Genomic DNA, 22,947 nt, shown 5'->3' on the forward strand with positions numbered 1-22,947 from the left:
GTTGGAAATTACTTATTACCAACAAACAATGTTAAGTGAAAACTTAACCGGCATGCAATTAATGTGGTAGATGGCGAAAAGACACTATAAAATCAAGGTTTTGGCTCCATTTCATTTCACCTAGATTTCAAACTTACGAAGAGGGCGAAAATTCCGAGCTAAGGCATTTCGAGCAAGAAGCAAGAACACTCCAAGCAATCATCCATCCTAAAGGCAGTAAGAGGTATTTAATCATGGCATCCACCTCTGCAATTGAATATGTAGCAAACCCTACTGCTGTTGAAGTGATAAAAAGACCTAGGCCCGTATTTCAGTTAGTTCCCGAGGTAGCAAAGAAAGATGATACCTTAGGTGCTTTTTCTCAAATTCCTAAGGGAGTTGTTTATGCTGAAGACCCCAAAATGTACATCCATTGCAACATTGAGGAACTACGAGATGAAGAAATTAAAACCATGTTTAGAACTGTGATATGTGATAAAACCGGCAATGTAAAAGATGAGCACAAGATCATTGAGACCCTAGGATTTACAAAGATCCTTAGCATTCCTAAATTTCCCAAGGATGTGATTAGGATAGTCTTAAGCAGGGTACATGGTGAGTTTTTCTGGTTAGATGCAGTTCACAAAATCACCAAGGAAGCTGTGAAAGCTGTCACAGGGTTACTGACCACCGATAAAAGACCAAATAAAACCAAGAAGGTATCCAATGACCTAGTTACAAACCTAACTGGTGCAACATTCAACAAGAGGTCCCTAAGAGTTAATGATGTAACAGACATTAATGTGAGATTTATCAGCATGATATTAGGGTATTGTTGTGACGTTTTCACACATCGCCCCATTGCAAATGGGGACCCATGTTTTTTGCTTTTTAGGGTTTGTTCTTTAGGTTTTTTTAGGGTTTTGTTAGCTAGCCTTTGCATTTTGAATGTCGCCCAGGGGATCAATAGGATAGCAAGTCCGGCTTGAGTGAGGTCCTGATCCTGAAATTTGGCTAAGTTTGGAATGTCCTGATCCTGAATTTGACTAAGTCTGGAAACTGAAAAACCTCCAAAAACTAGATTTTGCAATATAACTCCTGGAGGTCTGAAACCACTCTCAAACATCCTGAAAGTATATATGGAATATAACTTAAAGTATAAGAAAGAAGAAACATAGAAGGAAATGTCACTTATACTTAAATGTTATATTCCATTAAAATTGTCCATTGATGTCAAAACAAGACCTAGAACATCATAAAGCTCCCCTTAGAAGATCGCACTAGTCTTGTGTAGATGTTCCATTGATGTCAAAACAAGACCTAGTTAGAGTTTCATCAAAAAATCAAGTCATTGCTCCTACATTCTTAGTAGTAGGATTAGATCCTCTCTTCGCCCTTATCCTTTTTTCATTTTTCAAATCCAAGTTAGTCAGAGCCTGTGTCCAGCAAAGCAGATCGGAAGTTCAATCATCAGATGTAAGTCCCCTTGTGATCCCAGCAAATCACATCATACCACTGGAGCTTGTCCACACGTAGAGACCCTACTAAAAGAACCTTGGAGTCTACCTAACTGATCCTTTATGCAGATCTTCAGCAGTTAGAGACTATTTTCTCAAGAGAGGATAAGATGCCTATTGGTATTTTATTCTGTGTATGATTGTGTATAAAATACACGTCAACAGGTATAAAGCTACTCATGCAAATAGACTCAATTCAGTTTCAAGTTTATGCATTAAGAGTGCTTATGATATGGTCACAGATAATGCAAAAATTGATGTATGTGAGTGGTTAAAAGATGAATTAATTCACAACCTTGGAAAGATCAAGAAGGACAAGAAAGGAACTTTCAGGTTTGGAAATCTGTTAGTATGTCTGATGCTACATATAACAAAACAGGTTCCCGGTATAGGTTACAAAGAACTTGGATATGATATACCGGTAGGCAAACAATTAACAGAACTATTCAATAACATGGGAGAAGACAAGGAAAACAATATTCATGACTTCTTTCAAGCATTAAAAGCCAAAATGAAGAAAAGAATAAGGTTATCACAAAAGATTGTCGACAAATACAAAGATGAAATATGTTTTGTCATCAAGAAAGATGAAATCTGGATGGAAGCAGTCATCCCTAGGACAGATTGGGTAACTGAGATGGGCTATGAAATAGATGATCACATAGTTGAAACATATGCTAAAGCACTTCTGGAAGCCCCCAGAGAACCTAAGGAAGAAGTATTTGGTAGTGCAAAAACCATTGAAAGCCAAATACAATCAAAGAAAAGAGTGAAAAAGGTTGAGGCAATTGTAAGGAAAGGTACCAAACAAGCAAAAGCCATCAAAGAAGATGTATTGAAGAAAACCGGTATAACAGAGGATGAGTTAGCAGCTCCACAACCTAAAACTCACCTATCACCGGTAGGTACTTCTTCAAGGAGTGACATGCCTGCAACTTTCAAAGGAGTTGTAAGGAAAAGAGATCTCTCACCGGCAACCACACCCTCACTCAGGAGGACAAGACAAAAGCAACAAGCAGTGAGATCTCCAGTAAGAAAGGCCACACCAAAGAAGAAACTGACACCCAAGAAGAAGAAGAGGACAAACAAAGACTTGGCCCCTCTTGATATACTGCTGAATGAAATCACAGAGGAAGGTAAATTGAAGAACATAGAGAAAATATATGACACTCTAACAGCTGATGAAAAAGAACAAGTAGACAACAGTGTTATATTGCATATGGATATGTACAAGAAATTTTTGATGGAAGTAGTCAATGAAATTTCAGATGAGCTATTTAAAAGACTAGAAGCAAGAAGACAAGCAGTAATAGAACTAGATAAGAAAATAAAGATTGAAAAGCTACTTGCTGTTTATCCGGTAAACTCACCCACAGAAATTGATCAACTAATTGTTGAAGCCAACCGGATAGTATTTTCTACTGCACACAGGCACGTTGCTTTAATGGTTGGAAGAATTAATGAGGTGACTGAGGAGACAGAAAATGGATGGGACATATTCCTAGTTGAGAAAGAAAAACAAGAAGGATACAAGAACCCCAAACCCATAAAATTTTATGGGAAAGATAGAGACAAGGGTAAAGGTAAAGTTGGTGGACCACCTAGCATCAAGGTTAGAGACAACTTACCCCCACCTCCTTTGATTACTCCACCGGTAAAAACAACAACTATAGAAGATCAACCGGTAGCTGAGAGTATGGATGCAGAGGATGATAATCTTAATCCTGAAGTCTTATATACTATGGATGTTGATACTCAAAAGATCAACATAGTGGTAGACAAAGATACAACAGATAAGACTGAAATGGCTAGTGAGCCTCCGGTAGCTGAGGAAATTGATAACACATAGGAGAAACCGGCAGAAGATAAAGAGCAAAAGGTAGAGACTCGGACACAGACTGAGACAATGCAACATATAGAGAAACAAACAGAGCAAAAGGCTCTGGAACAGGAACAACAACAACCGGAACAGGTACATAAGGAAACAGTGCCACCGGCAACTAGTGAAGTAGGAAAACCATTGCTTAGAGAAATGCAGACACAAACAGACCTACCAGAGGTCGATACAAGCTTGGTTACTTCCACCGGTACTCAGATTGTTGATTCATCATCAGACTACAAATCAACTAATGTAACTGAGGTACTATTAGACTCAATCTAGAAAATAACCGACTGCAGCTCACAAGCTTACAAGCAATTGATGATACCATGCCAATTTTGAAGGTAATTGCTCCCAACTGTAATATAGACAATAAAGATTCTTTAGAACAACTTGATACACTGTGTAAATATATCTCAGAAAACATTGAGAAAATAAAAGAAGAGTCATTGAAGGATAAAGTAGAAGTTGAAAAACAGAAATTCTTTGATGAGCAAATAAAGAAGTGTAACAGAGATTTTGACACACTTCTACCGGAATTATGTTATTTATTAAAAGAGTGCAAAAATCTGTACAAAGATACCTGTAAAACAAACTTTTTGACTGTAGATATAAACAAGAAGATGAGCAAGGTACAGGATGAGATCAATAAACTTGCAGATAATTTTGTTAACTCACCTGATACACTATCAGCTTTTGAGGAGAAGATAACAAATTTTGAGGAAGAACTACTTAAATTGGAAAGAGAGAAAGAAAGAATAATAAATAAGGCAAAACATTTGAGATCAAAACTAAGTCCAAGATTGGACCATCTAGCATCTCTACGGAAGGAAATATCTGAGGCACTAATACAGGGAAAGAAAACACCGGCAGAGCATTTGTAGCATCTCACCGGTACAGTGAAGAGAATAGAGACAGCAATAAAGGATAGCAAAAAGTTTATGGACAGTATAAACTTGATTTTGGAAGATCTTTTTCAAATTGTAACTACCCAGTTACAAGGTTGAAACTACAAACTCTACTGACATCTTGACAACCTTTGTCATTGATGCCAAAGGGGGAGTAGTAGGATGAGAAAATTCAAATCACAGGAATCATATGCTCAGGGGGAGCTCACACATTTTTGGTAACATTTTTTGGACTTCACATTTTTTTTGGATCATTTTTGAAATTTCTCATGAGTGTTGCCATCAATGCCAAAGGGGGAGATTGTTGGCATATGCACACTCCAATGAGACATTGTATGTGATTGAAGGTTTTGTCATTGATGGCAACCTTGCAATCCTATGGCACCGGCAAAGGCATTATACTGGCATCAGCAAATCACACTCTACACTGGCACTCAGGACACCGACACCGGCACCAGCACAGAAGAAAGGAAGTATACCAGCACAGAGGCCGACAGGATTTTTTATATTTTGTTTATTATTGAAAAACTTTGTAAGCCGACTTGGCAAATTGTAAAATGACTCTTATATATAAAAGAGATCATTGTAGACATTTACTATAGGAGATGTAAGAAGTAAGGAAAAATATTAGGCAGACCTATTATGCGAAATATAGGTTAAGGGGTATATGTAAAGAACAGAGCAGGAACCGGTACTGAATCTGGCATTGAAAATGCTATTGTAAAGCAGTACAAGATATTGGATTTGTATAATCCTCATTGTAAGTCAGTGAGACTTCCCATTGAGCAGTGAGCTCTAGGCAGTTGGCCTTCCTGCATGTGCAGGCCCCTATTGTAAGTAATATTCTCTTATTGGCCAATGAGTGAATATTGTGGGTCACAAATTCCACCGAGGTTTTTCTCACACCGGGTTTCCTCATTAAAATCTTGTGTTATGGTGTGCTTTTCATGTGGATGTTCTTGATTTTGTTTATTACATTATTTCTTGCATACCGGTACACTATTATATTATGTTCTGCATGTTTTAAGTTAAGAAATTCTATATACCGGTCAGATACTGATTCACCCCCCCCGCTCTTAGTATCTGTGGGATTCCTAACAAGAAGGTCAAATTTTTATCATGATTTTGTTATGGTGGAAGATGTCTTGAGGAATTGTATCTTAGATGAGGAGGTGAAGGTCAAAAAAAAAAGATGAAGTGCAATCCTCAAGGGTGAAGAACTAAGATACTGGTTCTTGTCTAAAAGGGTTGGGTTTGGGCCCTGGTACTTGCTCGGTCCTAGTCCGAGCCTGGTTCTCCCTGGGTTCCACCCGGGTCCTGCCCAGGTGGCTGGGTTCTCTATGGGTCCTGCGTGGACCCGGGTGGAACCCAAGGAAAACCCGAGCGGACCTAAGAGAACCAAGGCCTGTGGGTTCCCAAAAACGAGGCCCACGGGTCATAAAAGACCAAAAAAACACCTTTTTTAATATTTGAATTTTTATTGTGTCATGACATTTTCACATTTTGAAATATGAAACTTGAATATTATACTTTTTGCAAATTATGAATATGATATTAGATTTTAGTTATACTAATTACATTTGCGATATATGAATATTTATTGGCATTGGCAATTATGGATTTATCATTTATGTATGGAAAGTCACATTGAATATTTCATATTTGTATGGATTGTATCATTGTAATAATCAATAATGGTAGTGATAGTTTATAAATTATATAACTATATATATATATTTTTTGTGTGTGTGCGGACGTACCCGTACCCAAGGAAGAAAATTAATTTGCCGAATCCGCAAATCCGTACTCGTATCTGTATATGTACCCGTATCTGAATCGGTAACTTAGGTGAAGAACAAAGAAGGAAACAAAATTGAAATTATCCAAAGGCATATCATGAGATTGAGGATCCTATCATTAGAATCAGGGCCATGATGGATAATGTCTCAACCCTTACATACAAGCCTCCTATTGTACCAAAGAGAAAAATTGAGGAAAGACAATACCATGGGGAAGATCCACATGCAATAGCAGATATTTATCACCCCTAGAGAGGCAAAAGTACCTACTACATCTTAGCAAGTGCAACTGAAGCTTACAAAATCATTTGCAAACCCCATGGAGTAAGTAAAGAATAAGAAAAAAGTTGTACAGCCCCTAGTTACATATTCTTTTAACACTCAGAAGACTGGGGAAAACATAGTAGATGAGGAAGAGATTAATCAGATTATGTCCTCTCCCTCAAGGATGCAAAATTTTTATGTACCACAAGAAAGATTGGCCATCAATCTATCTGCAATAGCAGATATTTATCACCCCAAGGGATAGGCAAAAGTACCTACTACATCTCAACAAGTGCAAGTGGAGCCTACAAAATCACTTCCAACCCCCAAATTAAAGTGGATTGCTTTAGTTTAATATGGTCAAGTTTTGTCTCAGGGAATGTCATAGGGTTCGACGAACTTCATGTATGAAGTTTGAATTTTTGCAAATTCCAATAGAATCTAAAAAATTTGTTTAAATTTACCCTAGAGTTAGTGCGGAACCATGCTCGAACTTGTATTAATGAAAATATGTTCAACTGTTTGGAAGAGGCGAGAAACCTGAGCAGGAATGAAGTTCATCAAGTCATGAATATGATGGTAAACAATGGAAACGATGCTCAACATCCTTCATCCTCCTTTCCTTGTTTATTTAGATATTCATAATTCCATATTATTCCAACCGTTTGGTGGTCGTGTGTTGTTCGATTCACCATTTAATATATAAAATTTAACATATTTATTATGTACATATTAATAAATTGAAATTGAGCATATTTAAATTATAATGTTTTTCAAATTTATTATTATGTATTCAAAATTAATATAACATTATTTAATTATTTTTAAATTTAATATAATATTATTACTAAATAATAAATACAATTTGACTATTCTAGTTCAAATCTATTTAGCAATGTTACACTATTTTGATAATTTTCTAGATATATTACTTATATTTTTTTTTTTTAATTAAATTTATATAAGGCAACTTTAGAGTCAATTTTTTTTTTTTTTTCACCCTTGTCTAACTTCATCTGAATTTTATTGTTGCTGAACTCGAACTTGAATTTGAACCTTGTGAAATAGGTCTTAGGTTAAAGAAGAAGGTATTCTGTAAATGAGATTCTCTGTAATGACAACATTCATTTCAATCGCAAATATATGAATAACATGTTTCAGTTGTAATTGTTTCTAATGTGTAATGCTACCATTTCTCATTAATAAAATGATCAAGGATTGTTGAATTCATCTTTGTAGCTTTGTGCAATGAGTGTTTTGTTAATTGCCTCTATTCAAGTAATAATTTAATTGCTTTTAATGAAATACTGAGGATCTTGTGTTACACAAGGATTATTGAGTAAATTACAGTGTATGCCATTCGTAGGAAAATTTATTGCAATGCAATAATGTCAATTATCCATTGAAATGTGTTAGATTTTTGTTAGGAGACATTTATGTGATTGTATGACTTTGTAACCATGCACAAGCACCGATTTAAACAATAATATCTATTTAAAACCCAGGACCAATTCTCAAAATGTCAAATCCTAAGAAATGTTAATTATTTTGTGTTCTCATGTTTGGATCATAGAGTTTACAAGGAATTTAGCCTATTTCGTGTTGCATCTTGTGAATCCTTGTCATACTATATGAGAACTTCTCTGTGAGAGAGAACAGTATCTGTTTGAAATTGTTTATTATTTTGATATTATAAGGGAAAACCACCTAGGTTTGCAAAGCTTAAAGTGCAGAGGGAATTGCATTCCCTATTTGTTGGCCAATCTCTTGATGCTCTTAATCATTAAATATGGCTATTCTTTAGAGAACATCAAGGAATCAGTTGGAAACACCAACAAGTTGCATGAAAAGAAGGTACAAGGACAAGGTTCATATGAAGCACTTGACCTTGATGACATTGATCCATCTTCAGATTGTGTTATTGAGCCTAGTTATTATTATAGAAAGCAAATGTGGCAGCATATGAGGAGGTAGAAGGTGAGGTTGGTCAGCCATTAGGGCAGGTTCCTCACATACACAACTTGATCCTATCATTATGAATGAGGCACCTAGTGAGGCTCCTATTGAGGATATTGCAGCTTTACTATCTACTTCAACAACACCCACATAGTAGCAACAAAAAATTTTGAGCTTTAGTCATAGACAAAATTTATGATATGTAATTTTCAGTGTTACCCGGGGACGCGTCCCCGACCTGAAAACCCCCGTCCCCGTCCCGGGGACATTTCAGGGACTTGGGGACGGCCAGGGGACGTTTCCCCCCGTCCCCAAATTGCCCTGTTTTTTGAGGGGACGTCCCCGAAACGGGGGGACGCCTGCCCTAGCTCTGGGGGACGTCCATACGTCCCGGGGACGGCTGGGGACGGCCAGACGTCTCCCATTCTAAGGCCCTTAAAAAATATTAAAAAAATTTAAAAAGTTGTATTTTCAATTTTTTATTTAAATTTTCTAATATAGGCCCCTTATTAATTCAAATTGCTATTAAAAATAAAAAAAATTAAAAGATAACATTAATTAAATTTTAAATTTATTAATTTAATTCATAATTTTGACAATGAAACTATATGGCAGCAATGTAGCCTTTGGGCATTTTGACACAGATTAGAAAATCGCCAAACTCGGTGAGTCAATAGAAAAATAACACCCAACGCCTTTATTAAAGAATAAGTTTTTTTGGCCTCACGGGGCACTGCCCCTCGACCCCGCCCTGTATCGCGACAGGGAGCACGCAAGGGGCGCTGCCCCTTGACCCCACCTTGGGGGCGCTGCCCCCAAACCCCCATTGAAAAATATGGGGGGAAACTGTGTCGATAGAAGTAGGGAAAATTTAACCTCCGAGTCTATTGATATGCATATTGACAATGTGAATGAATTGAAATTCTGATTTATGAATGCATAATTGCATATTTTCTATTGAGTATTAACAATGTTGTATGTTCAGAATTTACATTCTAAAATGTTTTCAACTTTTCATGGTATCATACACATGCTATATCCATGTTTTATTGTTTTCATATGGATATAATGTATGTATGCATGCTTTATCCATGTTTTCATATGAACATTTAGAATTTTGAAATTTTCCTATATATTTTAAATTTTTCCTATATTTTATATAGCCATCCCCTTTGCCGTCCCCCGCCGTCCCCAAATTTGGCAAAAAAATTTGCCGTCCTGGAAATGCGTCCCGCTGTCCCCTGCCGTCCCCGTCCCAGAAACTCGGGGTAACTTTGGTAATTTTCATTTATACTAAAACTTGAAGTTCATATGTATTCAGAGGTTGAACTTATTTTTTGGTCTATGATATGTACTAAACTCAATTTTTTATTTATATACGATGGAAATCGGTAATATGTTCTACAAATTCAGTATTTGTGTGTTTTTGAAGAATTTTTTTTTTAAATTGTGTATTTTCAAATGTTTGATACATTTGCCATGTTATTGCCAAGTTTTTCCCTAAGTTTTTGTCTAGTCCCAAGTTTTTAAAATTTTGGGCCTGCCGAGTTATTGCCAAGTTGAAGTTTTTCAAATATGATCATGCATATAAACTTGTGCATGTTTCTATTGCACATACAAATTAAATTTCTCCTTATGCCTGTCATCTATAATAAAATCCAACATAGTTCCAAGGCAGTCAATATTAAGAAACAATTCTTAGCTGTTTCTTACCACTTTAATTTGAGACTCTCGTTCCATACTATGAATTATATTTCTAAGCATACACTCTAGTCTCTACAAATAAATCTTGACATGCATCATGGAAAAAAATGTCCATACTCCAAAATTACATTCAAGAATGGATGATCCTAGTTTTAATAATATGTGACTTTTGCACGTATGACAAAAAATATTTATAGCCAGAAAATACAAAGAAAAGACAGCTCCTTACATTTCCATACCCACAGGCAAAGTGCAATGGTGTCCGTCCTCGGGAATCTTTCTGATCTTTGTCTGCACCGATCGTTAGCAACCTTTCAAGACCCTGCATACAAGTTTCTACCTTCATTCTGGGGAGACAAACTAATGAAAATTGCTCATGTCAGGTGAAGTAGTTCAGAGTCCAGACATTCTTACAAACAATTTTGATCAGTATCTTATAGTAGCATTATGAAAGACAATGTAAAACCTTGACATCGCCAATACTAGCAGCATGGTACATGTTCAAGATTGGTTCAGTCTCACTATCTGCATCTGACTCCTCTGATTGCATTTCTTCAGACCGGTTGGATACTGAAGTCGCTGGTGGTGTGCCTAAGTGGAAAGCGTATCTAAGCTTACTCAGCACAACTGGATCATTTAAATGTCTACACAGAAATAATTAACAATGTGTAAGAAGGATAAATACAGAAATCCATATCGTCCTTCTTATCTACATTTTGTCAGTGGCACATTCTACTGCTCTCCAGTATTAATGCTATTTTATTTCCTGTTCCACTCAAAGAGGCTTGCCAAAGAAGATTCAGCATCATCATGTATCACAAAAGTAGAAGAAATGTCAATAGAAACATTATTTGTCAAATAATACCAGTATCTCATATGATTACAAATGAACATTGCATACAAAAATGATTGTGAGATGACATCTTCAGGACTGATTTTTACTTCATGACAGCAGATGGTCCACTTTGTATGATGTCATCAAAAATAGGCTTCAACGTGGGATCATTCTCAACTTGGGCTAACTTTGCATCAAATTGTTCTTTCTGTGCAGAACTTGAGAAGCTTTTGATCATGTTTGTCATTGTTGGATCCTATAAACAAGAAAAGGACCATCTTGGTGGACAAGTGTTTTGCATAGCTACAATACAAAATATGTCATTTACCAAAACAGTATTTCAAAATCAATCCTTCTATTGAGACTACCTAAAGCTTAAAAATATACCTGCATCATAGCATCCCGAAGGAGCTCTGCCATTGTCACAAACTGTGGATTTCGCATAACCTGTTGCATGCTCTTCACATATTTCTCAGGATCCAGTTGGTTCGCAGTACGCTGCCCATCAACCTCCACACTCTCCTGCAATTGCTGGGCCATTTCATGAAAGGCTGGATCCTTTGATATCTCAACTGCTAGATTCTTTATGCTCGGATCCTATAAAAAATCAATGTCAATCATTCCAATCAGTTTTTAAAGTCACTGTAATGAGGTCCCGAAGAACTAAACCAAGAAGTCTGATAAATACATTTAAAATGTCTGACATCACTGAGAATTCAAAGGTTTTGGCCAATGCTGATCCACTATCTCCTTGGCCTTCTTGTCTCATTCTCTCTGAAGACATAAATGCAGAACTACTACTGGAAGCAAATGCACCAACTGATGTCTGGTTTAATGTGTTTGATGCATCTTTTGGCCTAGCTGTGACAGTGAGTTAGATATCCAATAAAATAAGTACAAATACAAAAGGCAATAAGGAGAAGACTATGACAATCTAAATCATGGCTAGAGTACAGAAGCAAATTGCAATAACTTAGTTTAAAGAATGCCTATATGAGCTGCAAATCCAGCATTCAGCTGTTGAGTAAGTGATGCAATTTGGGTATCTTCCAAAAGGCAAAACAAATTTTTAAGATCCAATGAGGCAGTAAATGCCCATTCAATCATGATACTAGGTAGACAGAAATGAAAATCAGGAAGAACTTGGAAGGAACCTTCTCTCTTCCACTCAGGAGTGATTGCTATGTCTTGTAAAGTTTTGTGAGCTTGTCTTGTCAACCAAGGATCACAAATGAGTTCCTCTGAAAAAGGCCCAATGAAAACAGATCAAACAGCCAGATGATTTTTAGATTAAATATGTCAGAAAGTTGAAGAGGCTCCAAGGGATTATTTTGGTGGATTGAGATGTCTTAGCAAGAATTACAAGATAAGCCTTCTGCTGGTTAGGATTCATATGGGAGGTAATTTTACTGAGAGCATGTACATATACCATGTGGTTAAAACTGGGAGTTATGTAGGTGAACACTCAGCCTTTGTAACAAAAACTATAGGTGCAACAACCTTTTTGAAGAGCAAGTTCCAGTCAAAAAAATGTTTTTGATGTCCAATTTTTGGTGTGTTTTTTGAGACTATGTTTTTCCACATCTAAAATGTGACTCATTTGCAGGATAGTTTACTTAGATTGATAGCTCTGCACCATAGACAATCTGTCTGACTGACTGCATCAGGAATGCATTGGACATCATTGTATTACGACAAGTGACTAACATATGATGCCACATCCAACCTTGTGTGTAGAACTGGAGGAATTTAGTAGCATTGGGTTGTGTATAAAAGTGAATCAGATCTTTATAGGAGAAGACCTAGTTGTGCAATCAGTGATGTGGTTGGCCCAACATTTTTGTTTAATAGATGGTAGCCCACCTTTTTAGTTTGTATGCTGACTAGGATATTAGTCTTTACGTAGGAATATTTTATTCTTATTGCATGAATACCTTGGTATTGGGGAGTTGGTGAAATGGGGTAACCTGGAAATACAGAGCAATCCAAAATACAAGGGCTGGATAATCAATTGAGACAATCAAACAAAAAAGTGCAAGAGAGATTCAAAAGTCAATTACACAGGATACCATGACCAGCACAGAAGAGCAAATCATTTCCAAACTGTGGACAAGGTATGGCAGGTAGGGCTTTACCAGGGAAAAGATAGTTTCCAGGACCAAACAAGAAAGCTGAATCTGTTGAGGTATGGACCCTTTGAGTTCATAAATCAGGTCAGAAAAAATGCTTTTAGACTTAAATAGCTGTTTTGCATGATGTATTTAGCTGTGAATGAAGGGACTTGTGCCTATGTGAACCTTCCGTGTTGGATTAGGAAGATGAGGGCCAAGTATCACCTTTGATTGAAGATTTTGTACCAGATGGTTAAGAACATTTAAAGGAGGACACAGCTCTTCAGAAGGAGGTCATAAAGCAACAGTAAGGGAAGAGCAGGAACATTAGCAGGCTCATCTAAATCAGAAACTACCGAGCACACTAGATGGTATCCAATCCTCAACTCTTCACTAAGTGATTTTTCAGGGACCAAAAATGGAGATGTGACTTGAAATAGAACATTCAATTTTAAAAGATGCAAAACATCCAAAGCAAGACCTATAAACATTGAAAACACTAAAATGGAGCAGCAATATTAGTTAACAAAAAAATGGAAGATGGCAAGGAAAGACTGTCATTGTGGAACCCATAGTTGTTCACTAAGGAAAACCTAACCCAAGTGGACTCTTGAGTTTCCTGGGCATGGCAGTATCAGTGACACCTCACCTAATCAGTTCAGTTCATCTTCCTATTGCAACTGTTTCAGCTGTTTGGCACTTAAACATTCATGCATTCAGTCTGCAGTCGATCATCTATAAATTTCACAGCAATTGTATCAGAGTGTAAGCAAAGCAGAGATCATTGTAGTTTGAATTTCCAGATTAGAGTGTAGTGGGATGTTGTACAATTGTTGTTGTGAGCTTAAAATATTCCAACTCCCCCATTTTGGGAGCCATTCTCCCTAACTTGCATTGTTGGTTGAAGAATAGAAAAGGAAGAACAGACGTATAACCCATTTCTAAGGTAGGGTTTTCCAGCATAGAGTTTCCATATATTTCCAAATGTTGCTCTAGTAAATGCTTAGCCATTGTATTACAAATCCAATATCTTGAAACTTTTGAATATAGTTGAAGTATAGCATAGCATTTTGTCTTCAATCGTTAACCTAGCATAAGATCTGTATTGTCAAATGAATTATGATAGGCCTGGAAATCTTACAAAAATGCCATAAAGGAAAGCAATGCTTTTCTCAAGGGAGTCTAGATTTAGCTTAAGTACTTTTTGTGATTGCATGATAGGATATAGTTCATACGGATCAGTCCTGAGATAAAATTGCTAAGGATTTCAACATGGATATGTACAAAATCAAGGATTTGAAAGGGATTTTTGGGGACCAAATGAGGGTATGAAACAAGAGAGAATGTGAACATTTAGTCACAAACAATTTCAGGTACAAACATAGAATTTTGTTTGTCAAAGTTGATAGTTACAATATTTTTGTAATGTTGACACTACAGAGCTCTATGATAGTGCAATAATGACATCATTCACAATCTGAGATACCATCCTTGGCATGTTAAATGGAATATCCATCTAATGATGAAAATTCTTCATCTTTAGAAGATGATAATGTAGAAGAATTATCAGCACAAAATGAAGGGGAGAAAATATCAGAATGTAACAATTCTACTACTATAGCAATCAATGATTTGGATATGCTTAATCATATGGATTTTGGTCTATAGTATAATTGAAATGCTAATTTTATCTCCAATGAGATATCATTGCAAGAATCATTTTTTGTAACAACTAATGCACTTAATCCTAGCAACCATCTCCCACACAAAGAAATAAATATAGGAGATTACCAAAGAAAAGCATTTGAAACCATCCTTCATTACTGAGGAAGGAAATGCCATTGAACCACTACAGATGACTATCCAAGGGACCTCTAGGAGGGGGAAACCGCTCTTATCAAACCTCTTCGACATGCCTAAGGATTCATCTCCATCTATGAGACCCTTACTTTATTCGAAATGTCAGCATGATTACATACTCTATGCTACATATCTCAAATAATGATGTGGCAAAATTATAAAGAACATGCTTAAGCAGATTGCAAGAAGAACTGAGACATATAAAATATGTTTCACTTGATGAGATGAATTTCATCAAACAAAGGTTAAGCTGAAAATTTGGTTCGCATCTTCGTCAAGCATTTCTTGAGTATAGCACACTTGTTTTTGGAAAAATATTGATAATTCCTTATTTAGGACTTGTGCCAATAATTCCCACTGAGAGATAGACCAATGTATCAGGTTGTGAAGCAGCAAAGGTTGTGTGGATATTGTTTACCACTATCATTATCATGATCTGATCTTTATGCAAAGAGGTCAATCCCTCCCTAGATAAGAACAAGTTTACCAACTTGTTGTGACGTTTTCACACATCGCCCCATTGCAAATGGGGACCCCTGCTTTTTGCTTTCTAGGGTTTGTTTTCTAGGTCTTTTAGGGTTTTGTCCGTTAGCCTTTGCATTTTGAGTGTCGCCCAAGGGATCACATGGATAGCAAGTCCGGCTTGAGTGATGTCCTGATCCTGAAATTTTGGCTGAGTCTGAAAGTCCTGATCCTGAAAATTGGCTAAGTCTGGAATGTCCTGATCCTGAAATTTGACTAAGGCTGGAAACTAAAAAACCTCAAAAAACTAGATTTTGCAATATAACTCCTGGAGGTCTGAAACCACTCTCAAACATCCTGAAAGTATATATGCAATATAACTTAAAGTATAAGTGCTTATACTTAAATGTTATATTCCATAAAAATTATCCTGATAGAGAGTTCAAAAAGTCAAATTTCGCTCCTGTCCTTCACTGAGGATCCAGAGCGAATTTCGCTCCTGACCCTCTCAGGAGGTCCAAGGCGAATCGCTCCTGTCCCTCACCAAGGGTCCAGGGCGAAAAAGCTTATTGGAGTCATTCCTGACCTTGTTTGGTCAAATTGAGACATCAAAGGCATGGTGGAGGACGAAATGAACGTGATAAAGCATCCAGATTTGATTAAAGACAATGAAATGATGGAGTTTTGCCTAGAAGGGTAATTTCGCTCCTGTCATTCACTAAAGGACTAGAGCGATTTTCTTTATATACACCATCTTGTGACCTTTCTCGGACATGAGAATTTATTCATAGCATGAAACAAGATGAAATCTTCCCTAGCCAAGACATTTCATGATGAAAGATGAAGCATTTTGGCCTAGAAGGCAAAATTCGCTCCTGTCCCTCACTGAAGGACCGGAGCTTGATTTTCAAATTTGCACTATTTTTGCAAGATCAAAATGATTTTATGATTTGAAGAGATCAAGGAAAACATGATTTGTGCGTTGAATATAATTTGAGTGGTCCACAAACAAGGAAATATACCAAGATGACAAAAGGCGCTCCTGTCCCTTGCTGAAGGTCCAGAGCGATTTTCTAAAAAGTGCAATTTTCTTGCAAGGACAAAGCAAGTTTTGTGATTGAAATGAATGGAAGAAGGCGTGTTTTGTCTGTTGAAGATAATTTGGAAGCCTAGCAAAGGACGGATAAGCTTGGATTTGCAAAATCGCTCATGTCCCTCTCCAAGGGACCAGGGCGAAAAACCTAATATCCACCCTTTCTCTTCAAGTTTGGACAAATCTAAGCCTTGACATAAGTTTGAAATGAGGTTTAAAATGCCTTGAGGTGGAATTGAGATGCAAAGATTACAAATTTTGATGACAATGGGGAAAAGCGCTCCTGTCCCTCATTGAAGGACCAGGGCGATTTTTACAAAACCAATAACTTCCCTCCAAGGTTACGCTAAGGCAAGATTGTGCAAGGATGAAAAGGTCTTCTAAAGCATGGTGAACAAAGATTTGACTTCAAAACTTGATAATCCTAGGCTAAAATGCAAAAGTCGCTCCTGTCCTTCACTGAAGGACTAGGGCGAAAAGCTTTGGAACACCTATTTTGCCTTGCAAAAACAAGTTAAACATGTATGGAATGGATGAAAGAGATCATCACTTACCCCACATTGAGAGTTGGCAATTAAAAGGACGAAGGATTGAGAGCAAAAGTGAAAAGTCGCTCCTGTCCCTCACCAAGGGTCCAAAGCGAAATTGGTGATGTCCTTCATTTTGACATTGTTTGAGCGTTGATATTCTTAAAATTCACCAAAATTTGCTAACTTTGGGGCATTTGAAAATATTTAAATTAAATTGGCATTAATAAATTGATTTTAGGCCTTTAAAAATTGAACCTTTATTGTGAAGGCATTTAAAATTAATTTTTTAAATTAAAATTAAATGTGGAGCGCACAAGCCCTTATTTTTACTTATTTTGACAAGTCGGCCTTCTTCTTAGTGGGATTTTATTTTATTTTAAAGCTTATTTGCTAGGTCGGCCTCAACAAGAAAGAAGGTGAGCGCTCTATATAATAGGGGGGCATTGTTTCAAGTTCAAATCATTCATTCATCCCTTCTAAAGTGCGAAAGTGTGGAGACTAAGGAGGGCGAAATTCATCTTGAAGGCTATTGGAGAGGCAAATTTCTTGCTAGATTGGAGGATAATTTCCAAACTTTTGAAGGCATTTGAAGGCGAATTTCCAGATTTTGAAGAGGCTAGTGGAAGGTGAAATTCTTTGAAGCTAGAGGAGGCGTGATTCATCCAAGAGGAGGCTATGATCTACACTTTGCCTGGCGAAATTCATCTATTTTTGCATCATTTCTTAGAGTTTAATACTCAAGGGAAGGTATGAAGAATTACTTTTTTGAAGATCTCATTCAAGACATATTATGATCCCATTGCAATTTTGTAAAGTCTAAGTCTTGAAGATCCAAATTCCATTCATTATTAATTTGAAAATGTATAGTTCTTGATTTATCATGACTTTTTTCAAATTAATATCTTAAGTTTTACCTTTGAAAGGTCTTAAATTTCATGCTTTGAGGTTTGATGCTCAAAAGACTAACTTTAATATTTTGTGTAGGCATCAAATGGAGATCCCGGAGTTGGAAAATCAAGCCAGATCAAGGACGGTCTCCTCCAAGAAGATCAAGCAAGGAGAAGGGCGACTTCCTCCAATCTAGCATCGACAAGGACAACCTTCTTCGATCAAGCATCATCAGGATAAGGGCGACCTCTTCCAGTCCGGTATTCCAAGGCGAGGTACATCAACATCCTGCACATCAAGGACACAAGAGGTCAGAGCAAAGGGTTCGTTGAAGAAGCAGATAGTTCCAGATGAATTAATTAAAGCTAGCTTCTCAACAACATCAAATCAAATATCTACCAAGTTACAAGTGTCAGACGAGGTGGCATCCTACTCATCACTTCTCCAGTCAGTGTGGTCCACCTCAGCATGTCCAGATTCAATGTAACTAACTCATGGAAGGTGGCACAAACTTCTATGTACCTACCCCAGCTATCTATTGGTCGAATTTTCCAAAAAAGACATGTGTCCTAAAGATATAATTTTATCATTGGTCAAGCATTAAATGTTATGTAATGGTTGTAACAAACCCTAATTAGGGTTTTCATTATTGAATCTTGGCCATTGATCTCAAATTGATCTTAGCCATCGAATTGTATTAAGGGCACTATATAAGCCCCGACTCTTCATTTTGTAAAGTAAGTTAGAGAGTTGGAAATAAAAAAAGCAGTTAGAAAGGAGTTAGTGAATAGAGAGTAGTTAGAAGGTGATTAGAATAGCAATTAGAGTAGAGTAGAGAGAGAAGGCAAAAATTGTTGCCAAGACGTTGTTGTAAGAGACTTGTAAAACTTCATTGAAGAAATGGTGAAATTTATGGGTCGATTCGACAATTTGCATGGTCTCTATACTTCTCATATTTGATTTCATGTTATTACATGAGTGGAAGAAATGTTCTTGATTGATGGTGAAATTCGTGTATCCATACTACTAGCAGTTTGTTGATTGCAGACTTGCCTTGTGTAGTCAACTGGAATCATTCAGCTTAAGCTTAACTTCAATTGTCGCTTCTTCATTGATATGCATCAGCCTGATGGTGTCTATGCCCGTGGTGATGATTTGAACATCATAAAGCTTTCTTTCGAAGATCGCACTAACCTTGTGGAGATGGTCCTGGGATGTCAAAACAAGACTTAGTTAGAATTCCATCAAAGATCATTCATTGCTCTTACATTCTTAGTGTTAGGATTAGATCCTTTCCTCGCCCTCATCTTTTTTCTTTTTTTCAAATCTAAGACAGCAAAATCCTGTGTTCCAGCAATATTCAAAGCAAATTAGAAGTTCAGTCATCAAGTGTAAGTCCCCTTGTGATTCCAGCAAATCACATCATACCACAAAAAGCTTATCCACACGTAGAGACCCTACATACAAGAACCTTGAAGTCATCCTGATTGATCCTTTTCGCGACATCTTCAGCATTCGAAGGCTTTACTCAAGAGAGGATAAGGTACCCTTGGGTATTTTATTCTGTGTTTGATAGTGTACAAAATACACATCAACACAACTATTGATGAATATTTAAGATATGACTCCTTTTAAAGTTCGAAAATTATTGATAGTAGATCAGATACAACTCTAGATGAGTCAACAACCAAATATCTCATTGTTTCTATACTTCTTATTGATGAATATTCAAGATATGTCTCCCTCTATTAAAGTGTACAAATTACTGATGAGTAGATCAGACACAACTCTAGATAAGTCAACAACCAAATCTCTCATTGATTCTATATTTCTCTATAAAATAAATGAAGCAATTGATGATCGAAATGCCAGTGCTTAAGGTCCATCAAACAACAGAATGCAAGTAGCATTACAAAGTAACAAGAAGTTGGAGGGACTGGAACCAACAAATAATAGTTGAATTTGGAGGCGCTTATTATTTTATTACTGTAATGGTGATGTTGGCATAAAACTCGTGGAAACATCCTAAATTAGAAAATGAAGCAATTAGAGTTGTTAAGGAAATGATATATTACTACGGAAGATTATCTACAGAGCCTTTGATTTACGTACTCAGTAATATTTACAGGGGATAGATCATATAACATCTCCATAAATTGTTCCTATTACTCCCTTTATTGGAGGGAGGAGACAACTTCCCTTACTACTTGCATTGGATTTGACAATTACAAATCTCAGGGCCTAACTATGATTAAAGAAACAGCTGGTACAGATGGAGTGGAATGTCATGCCCTCACATGAAGGGATACCAATACCTTAGAAAAATCATGAAATCTTCAGACAAGACGATTTTTCCAGAAAGAGTGATCTGAAAACATTATTAATGCATGAATTGATAATAACAGCAATTGGATTAAGGATGAACAGCAGTTAGAATATAGCAATGGAGCAATCTTAACTATGCAGCGATCTTAAGGAAAGAACTAAGTATTTGGTTAAGAACATGCGATCCATCAAGAGGTGCAATTGCAAACTAATTATGATGACTAATGTGTCATGTCCCTGCGATGATATCAAACCCAACACCCAATAAGTCTAAACCCTAGGCTTTCAAAGAAAAAGGGCAAAACTAAATAATATTTTCCTAACAATAGTCAACCCAAGTTAAGGGAGGACCTAGGTTTATTTGGATTTAATATCTACGATAGGATGAGGAAGGCCAACTAGGGAAAAGGGAAGTTAGGGCCGACCTAGGGCATATTACAAAGTAGTGCACCCTTTGAGATGTGATCAAAACAAATAAATAATTATTATTAAATAAATGCTGGCTGACCTAATCAAAGAGAGGTGACCGTTGGTTGAAGAGGCCTGTTGAGGGATATATAAACAAGTCTTTGGTGGACATTAGAGGGGGGATTCAGAAGAAAACATCATTCTAATTTCTGAGTTCAGAGCAGATAATGAGGAGGACAAGATCTGAAACATATTTATGGACAATCAATAATACTCCAGATTTATGGTATGCATGAAGGAACAGCAGGAGTTCCCGTAGATAGCAATCAGATCTGATCTGAGCCATAAGATTCTAAATCCTTGTGATATGAGCAGTAACATGACTTTCAGTCTGCTACAGTAAATCATCAAACATCAAGAAAACACACAAACACAATCACACCCAAGAAGACATTCAGCACATCAAAGAAGAACTGATTCTGATAAAGAAAGGAAATCCAGATCGAACCTTTAGCCATCCAACAGCAAATATATAGAAGGAATTAATCTTCAGATCAGACTTAAATATTTTCAGATCTGCCCTTCTCAGCACTCTATATTCTCACATCCACTTGTGATATATATATACATATTGCTTATGTATAAATAGATAATGATTACCTCTTATAGGTATACCGTATATTCATATGACAATTTAAAATATGGCTGATGATGAAACTCTCTGAAATCCATCTTGTATGAAGGATCAGTGGTGTAACAGGGGAGTTATAAGAAGGTTATCTAAGTAGGCCACCCTAGAGATGACCATATAACTGGCTCCTAGGGCCAAGAGGGCTTTGATATCAATCCGCTCTTGGGCTTAGATAGAACCAAGAAATCCCCTTTACAACCTTCATTCCGACTCTGCAATGATGGCTCTTGTCTTAAGGGGGATGAAACATAGATAGGGAAAGTAGGTACAAGCAACCCACTAAGTAGGCCACCTCAATGGATGTCCATATAGACTACCCACCAAGGCCAAGAGGGCTCTGGCATTCACTCAGCTCTTAGGCTTAGTGTAGATATTGCTTCAGGTGGACCTATCATGTTTCTCCCTCCAAACCCTAATGTATTTGTATAATATTATAGATATTATATGAATGTTGTGTTCTTGTCTAACCCTAATAATTGAAAGTATGTATGTATATGGTATATGATTGCAGGATTCAAATCCAAGATCACATTGTTTAAGGAGATATTCTACTTGGTAAAGATGTAACCCTAACCCTAATTTGTTGCAATTGTGATTCTAGGGCACAATCTAAGGTAAATGTGAATGGGGACTTGTTGATGTGTTTTTTATGCACATGCGAAACACAGAATAAAATACCGAAGTATCTTATCCTCTCTTGAACAAAGTTCCCGACTGCTGAAGATCTCGCTGAAGGATCAGTCGGAGTAACTCCAAGGTTCTGTTATGTAGGATCTCTATGTGTGGATAAGCTCTCTGTGGTATGATGTGATTTTGCTGGAATCACAAGGGGACTTACACTTGACGACATAAACATCTGATTTGCTGGAATCACAGGTCCTATTAACTAACTGGAAGACAAACAAATGACAAAAGATGCAGGGTTCAGGAAGTCTACTCTACTACCTAGAATGCGAGAAGATGGATGAACGACTAGGTGGAGTCCTACTGGGCTGGGTCTCACCATCAAGTTGAACAATTCAACACCAACTCAATGCGATCTTCTGGGGATGCTTCAAATATATTCAAATCGGACACCATCAGATACTGATCATCATTCAAGTTAATGCATGAACAATAGACGTGTAACGACTTGAGATTAAGCTCATTTTATGCCAGTTGACCACGCAGGGCGCACTTACAATCAGTAAGAGGCTAGTGGTATGGATTAGACGGATTCCACACAGGTGCATTCAACGACTTCTTTCATTCAATTTAATTATATCATCTAAAATGAAGATTCAACAAGAGACCATGCATATTGCAATGAAATGACATATTTCACCATATCTTCAATGAAAAAGAAGTCTTTACAATTGAGGCAACAATGTCTTGTCTTCTCTTCCTAGTCTACTCTAATTGCTATTCTATCTGCTATTCTACTACCTATTCACCGACTATCAACTATTTTCCCCCTATTGTCTATTTACTACTGACTCACTATTAGCCTTTACAAATAAGGAGCCAAGGCTTAAATAGTGCCCTCGATACAATTCAATGGCTCAGATCAACTTGAGATCAATGGCCAAGATTTTACAATGAAAACCCTAATTAGGGTTTGTTACAACCAACTCAATTCTGGCCAATGAAATAATTGCATTATTTGGACACATGTCTTCTCTGGAATACTCGACCAATGGATAACCAAGGTAGGTACATCGAAGTTAGTGCCATCTTTGATGAGTCAGGTACATTGAAT

General features: G+C 36.9%; 1 protein-coding gene across 4 annotated transcripts in view; it reads right to left on the bottom strand.

Moving 5' to 3' along the window:
- LOC131066473 (ankyrin repeat domain-containing protein 2A) overlaps window positions 1–22,947 on the bottom strand; it is a 104,920-nt gene that overhangs the window by 72,388 nt on the left and 9,585 nt on the right. For 3 of the 4 annotated variants that reach the window (XM_058001236.2, XM_058001235.2, XM_058001237.2), the window contains 5 exons: window positions 11,530–11,702; window positions 11,229–11,438; window positions 10,949–11,097; window positions 10,473–10,650; window positions 10,236–10,328 (listed from right to left, as the gene is read on the bottom strand). In XM_058001236.2, coding sequence (XP_057857219.1) covers window positions 10,236–10,328; window positions 10,473–10,650; window positions 10,949–11,097; window positions 11,229–11,438; window positions 11,530–11,702 — 803 coding nt within the window. The remainder of the gene's footprint in view (window positions 1–10,235; window positions 10,329–10,472; window positions 10,651–10,948; window positions 11,098–11,228; window positions 11,439–11,529; window positions 11,703–22,947) is intronic. The other variant, XM_058001238.2, reaches the window with a different exon arrangement.

The sequence above is a fragment of the Cryptomeria japonica genome, chromosome 11, assembly GCF_030272615.1.
Source record: "Cryptomeria japonica chromosome 11, Sugi_1.0, whole genome shotgun sequence".
NCBI classification, from domain to species: Eukaryota; Viridiplantae; Streptophyta; class Pinopsida; order Cupressales; family Cupressaceae; genus Cryptomeria; species Cryptomeria japonica.